The sequence below is a fragment of the Antrostomus carolinensis genome, unplaced genomic scaffold (genome assembly GCF_000700745.2).
Source record: "Antrostomus carolinensis isolate BGI_N321 unplaced genomic scaffold, ASM70074v2 scaffold42791, whole genome shotgun sequence".
NCBI classification, from domain to species: Eukaryota; Metazoa; Chordata; class Aves; order Caprimulgiformes; family Caprimulgidae; genus Antrostomus; species Antrostomus carolinensis.
Window position 1 is genome coordinate 24,442 of NW_010294268.1, and position 6,111 is coordinate 30,552.

General features: G+C 37.7%; 1 protein-coding gene across 1 annotated transcript in view; it reads right to left on the reverse strand.

The window, feature by feature from the left end:
• Nucleotides 1–6,111, reverse strand: part of AMPD3 (adenosine monophosphate deaminase 3) — a 24,011-nt gene that overhangs the window by 6,523 nt on the left and 11,377 nt on the right. Inside the window, 4 exon segments of the mRNA XM_010177576.1 lie at nt 679–805; nt 1,660–1,823; nt 2,657–2,788; nt 3,037–3,231. Coding sequence (XP_010175878.1) covers nt 679–805; nt 1,660–1,823; nt 2,657–2,788; nt 3,037–3,231 — 618 coding nt within the window.

The following is a 6,111-nucleotide window of genomic DNA, read 5'->3' on the forward strand; positions in this document are numbered from 1 at the left end:
ATGTCTTCTTGAAGGAATTTTCACCCATTTTTTTCTTCTGAGACAAATAAGAGGCCCAGGTGCACAAAAGCCTTCAGACTCCTGGGGCGGGGGGCATGGGGTGTGAATAAATAGGCCTATAAAACCCTCAGATCCAGAGTATAATCTTTTAAACTAATCTGCTTCGTTATTTGAAAAGCAGCTGAAGGCCAGAGGCTCCCAGGAAACCTCCGAGTTCTGATTTGGGGCATACTCAGAAACATCTCTTAATCACATCCCAGCAGCTACATCCCCACCCCTCTCCTGAGTCCCATCAGGATCTACACAATGCTTCCTTTCAGGTGCCTTCTTTTTGGAGGCCAGTCCCAGAGGCAAGCTCAAAGTACACATCCTGGATTTAAGATGTTGTCTCTGAACAAGAGCATGCAAACGTTTTTTGGTTATTCTTTCTAGAGAAGATTACTGAGATGACAAATCAATAGCTGTTGAGCTGTTTCAGAGGAAATAAATGGCAACTGTTTGACAACAGGACCTTACCCAGGCTTTCATTAAATTGTATGTCAGGGCTTTAAAACAGTAATACAAGTAATCTACGGAGGAGGGACCTTTTTTAGTGTCTGGAAACAACTGTGGACTAACAAAATTTATGAGTAGGAGAGGATCCATTTCATGTGAGACAGGAAGTCCAAACATACTTACATATTTGAGGAAAAGGTGCAATTCTTTGTGGTCTTTGGGATTGATCGTTGCTTCAAACAAAGGTACAAATATGTTCTCCAACATCTTCCCAAAACTAGGCAGAATATTTTTTGACCTGAATATGTCACTGAAGGGGAAGAAAATATACACAGTTGCGACCATTCTTTACTCATCTTATATTTTTCCACCACTTTCATATTTTCTGTTATTTGTGTATATCCTACAGCTTCAGTTCTACCATGATTCTGAAATTCAAAGTTTATGTCAGGGCAGGGATTATCTCTGTACTCTGTTTCCTGTGATGCCGGGCACTCTGCTTCCTCCAGGCTGTGGAGCACCCGAGTGCTCCAAAAATAGAGACAGTATGCAAGGGTAGATGCTGTCACAAGAACAGTGACCCTTTCCCTTACAGCAATACAAGTACTAATAGGGGAGATAAAGAATTACTTCTCATGAAGGATTCTGTTTTCCAAAGTTGTAACTACTCCCAATGTTCTGCTTTAGTGAGCCTCTCAGAAAAGAGGGACCATACTTCAGTGTGTCATTAAGTGCATGACTTAATGGAAGTGTTGACTCTGCTATATATGTAAGAAATTGCCATGAAAGAAATTAAAGGAAACTTCCTCCCTAATGAGAAACACACTCTGGGGGATATATGCAACCATGACAGCTCTTTCTCTACTTATATTCCAACTATACAATTTCAAAACATGAAGCTCAGCTATTAAGGCTGACAAAATTATCACTGTCTTCTACCCCCAGACTGCCAAGAGAACTGAAGCAGTGGTCAAGAATAAATTTCCCAGGCTGTTGCTTAGAAACAGAACTACAGGACAGGTCATAAACCATCCAAAAAATATCAGAAATTAAAACAAATCACTGGTATGATTTGTTTTAAACTATTTTAAACTATTAAAATTACCTATTAAAACTACTAAAATTTTAAACTATTAAAATTACTAAGAGCTCCTGATTACTTACTAGATTCTGGGAACCTGAATTATCCAGCGCATATTAGGGGAATAAACTTTATGCTTAATGAACCATTTTGCCAAGTTCAGCCATTCATCTGGAGACCGTCCATAAATGGATAAGCGGGGTTCTGTATACTGGTACTTACTTTCTTCTAGTTCACGGGCTACTTCCTGTTAAGTAATAAATATATTTGCTTTAATATGGACACTGAAGATCATTTACAGCTAGAAGTATATTTATTATTGTATTTTCCTCAGACCAGACATAACTGTATTGTCACCCTTTAAAGATAAAGGGAATCTCTTGTCTATTAATCTATTATTTTATTTTAGGCATCTAAGTATTCTACTAGCAAGGTATCTCAGATATCATTTGAGTATAACTAACTCTAACACCTGGATTTGGAGAACAATATTCTTGTGCAGTTATTACTAACACCCAAGACATATGTTTAAAATTGGGAACTCAGAATTATGCTATTTAAACTGTAGTAAATGACTACATAAAATATGCAGACCAATGGAGAATCTGACCCAGAATCTGTGGTAGTAAGCAATTTTAAGGCTATTAACTTTAAACCAGCACTTCTATACATCTACGAAGAGCTGACATCTAGTTCATGAAAACTACTAATTCTTTTGTTGTAAGAAGTTAATTTGAAACCTGTGCATGCATGTGCAGATACAGATTTATAAAGAGGTGCTTTCCTAGCTCTTTCTTCCCTAGCAGCTACCGCTAGCCAGCTGCATCCCAACATTTAATATTAAGCCAACTCTGCTTTGAACTCGTGCACAGGTTATGTTTATGAGTTCCTAACTCATAAAATTATCTAGAAAACAGTAATGGCTGAATTAGCAGAGGCCTTTCTCTGATGTATTGCTACAGCAAGTCCAATACTTGGAATCACTTAACCATAGTGTTAGCTCTAGATACAATGATGACATCACAAATATTTTACAAACCTTCATTTCTCTACAGCTGGAAAAGCTTGAAACTTATTTACCTTGACCATACGAGCAAAATATTCACCACCAATGTAGTTCTCAGTTTTCAAATACAAGTCCCTCAGCTCACTGGCACCAACTGGATTGTACTTGGAATTGAATTTGTCAAATCGATGAAATGTTTGACGACCCTGGAGGAGGAAAAAACACAAATAACCATGCTTTTAAGTATGCACAATAGTTTATAAATTAAATTGCCTAGCAGTAAAAGCCACAGGAAAAAAAAAAAGCCTATGCTAACTTACTTCAAACATGCAAAGTAATGCATGAGTTCAAATTGTGAGTTAATAAGTTATCATGCAAAACCTGTAGAAACTAGAATTTCACAGTTAGAAAACGTAGCTTTTTCCAATTTATTTTGTCATTTTAATAGACTTACTGCATGGACATCTAAAGAGTCTACAGTGAGGTCATAAGGGTCCATGTGAAGGCTTTCAAAGACTTGCTTTAAAGTCATCTTCTTGCCTTTTTTCTCTGTAACAATCCTGTCGGGCTCTGTTTGATACGTGTGCTTAATAAACCTCAATAAGTGTTTCTGGTTCATGCAAGCAGCAGCATGGATATGAGTATCCACCTGAAATCAAAAGATTATTCATGCTCATTATCCATATACATAAACTTAAATTAGCAAAGTGTCTATATCAGTGACAGCAATAACTAAAGCCTTCTAAAATATTCCTTAAGGAACAAATGGATTAGTGCCTAAGCAAATCAAAATGTTTCAGAACCCTGAGATTTTAGGTTTGGAGGAATTATTCAATAAGCAGAACTATAAATAAAAGAGCCCTCAATTACAGTTTCCTATTTAAATAAGAAAATTTTCAACAAGTTAAGATACATTTTAAGTGCCAATCACAGAATCTGGGTTCAGATTAAATTTGATACTTCCTTAAAAGACACTCTGATCCTTTTATTTCATCCATGAATTGACGATGTCTTTCTAGTTCCAGACTAGTAATAACCATCCTCTCTGACTGAAAGGACCTCAATTCATTTTTGTATTTCAACTACATGAAACATCTTAGGTCACTAGAACTGCAAAAGTACATGTGAGAGATTTTGTCACTGTTTTATCAAAGTTTAATTATAATACGGCAACTCATAATGCTGACAGAATTTTCAGTTTCTTCAGATCTCTTCACACACTAAGGGAAGTGCAAGCTTTGCAGAATGGCTGAGAGTACTCCTTCAGTTTTTTGTTGAAGTGCCATTTAAAAAAAATAATTACAAGAACCAAACAGTTTTCACAGGTATGCTTTTGTTTTGCTCAGAAGCTGGCATTGCTATTTGAGCAGCCTATATTAGAACACAATCCAAAGAAACAACTGATGAGATCTGGGGGTTTGTTGGTTTTACAGCAGGCATGTAAAACAAATCTGTTGCAGTTCCTTGAAGTCAAGGGTTTATAATCTTACCTACACTGATAAAGAATAGAAGAAAACCAGATATATTCCCCAGCTACTTCTTGTTTGAAAAGGCAGGTGATACTAATTACAGTTTCTAAGGACCAAGTACCTGAAAGGGAAGAATAGGCCTTAGCTAGGATAATGGCATTAAGGAATCCAACCGTACAGCAGTATCCAGTGTGTTGAGCAGCAGAGCTGCTGCTCCAGGGTCCATTTGCTTTGAATTTCCTTGAGAAATTCTGACTGGCCAACAAAACAGCCTAGTGCATGTCTTAGGCAAAACCATGAAATTACCACCAAATTCCTATCAATGTAAAACCAAACCAAACCACTGTTCTGGTTAGATTTCACAGTTGACACATAATGAACACAATATGCCCTGGGGACAGCTTGACAGATTCTGAAATTTCCTTCAAGTCCAGACTGCCAGATCCTAGCAGAAGCAGGTTCAGTTTCCCATCTTCCTCCAGTCTAGGCCCTACCTGGACACAGATGGCTGTGAGCACAGGAATGTGGTCAGACGCAATCACCAACTTGCACTATTTCTAACATCTGCCTTGTGCACCATCTGCCTTGTACTGGAGTCAAGTCTTACAAGACCAACTGGCAGAATGGTTCTGCAGAAGGAGTAGGAAGCAAAATAGTCCATTTGCAATACGAGCTTCGAGATTATATATAACGGGGACAGGATGGTTGAGATAATAAGTCTAAAAAGCACCACACAGTACTGTCCAATATATTGGTAGGAGATGGTTTGGGATCATTATAAGTAACACTTTACCATGCAGTCTTATGTGAAACTGTAGTGGAGAGGGCTGTTCTAACTCTTCTTACAGAGTAAGAAAGGAGCTTCAAAGCAGAAATAAAAAATAATCTTGCTTCTGCACAGCACTGGTAATGCAGCTGTCAGAATGCATCTCGTTTTGCTGTCTACACTTAAGGCTTTAAAAAACCAAAATACTGACAACATTGCCAAGAAATGTCACAAAAGGAAATAAGAGCTGGAAAACTCACACTGCCACATGACTGTAAAAATGAAAATAATTTGGCTTTCCAGGTGCAATTTGAGAGTTAATTTGATCAGCTGTATACAGGTATTTGTACATTCAAAAGTGACCAAGAGGCAGAGAGGGGGCTTTTCCGTCTCACAAGCAATGATGTAACAAGATCTGAAGGTTGGATGCTGACATTAGATACAAGTTCCTAAAGACACTTAGTACATTGGGACAGTTTGAACCCACTGCACTGTGCTTTTTTAAAATGCAACTAACTAGCATTCCCAGGCAGGAAACTGCAAACATGGACACCTACAATGGGTGAGTTCCCTGTTGTGTAGGGACTATGTCTGCAGCTTTCAGATTACATCAACAGTTGACATCCTGATCTGCTTTTAAGGTTCAGTAGGAAACTGGAGCACCTGCATCAGTAACAGCCATACTCCTACAACGTAAACTCAGCTTATGCGATGACATACAATCCACAGAAATGCCACTGTTTTACTCAGCACATGTACTCATTTAATTTGCAGTTTATACACACAAAAGTTGTTGCCACCTTCTAAGGGTAAATCGATCTCCATGTGAATGCTAATAGCATAACTAAAGACCAGGACACAAACAGAATCCTAAACATTAACATCTAATTGTTAATCATGGCCTAGTTCAAATAGGCTAGACACTTTAAAGCTAAATGAAAAAGCAGGCATTACTGGCTCAAAGTACACAACATGAAGTACATTACTAATGCACAGTAAACAATGCTATGTCTAAAATAGTAAAAACAGCTCCGCTTAACATATTATTACAGTCCTCAGAGTACTTGTGTAGACATTTGAACTCAAGTGCATTATATATATGCTTACTCAGGTTAAACAACTCTGGTTTATAAACAAATACTGTTTACTATAAACTCTTCCTGGACCAGTGAAATACTACAAACTACTAGGCTTGGTCAACTGACATGGGAGAGTGAAATAACAGTTAATGGATGTCCTATAAGCTCTAAACATTCAGGAAAAGCAGATCATAACCATAGAATACCAGGTGTAG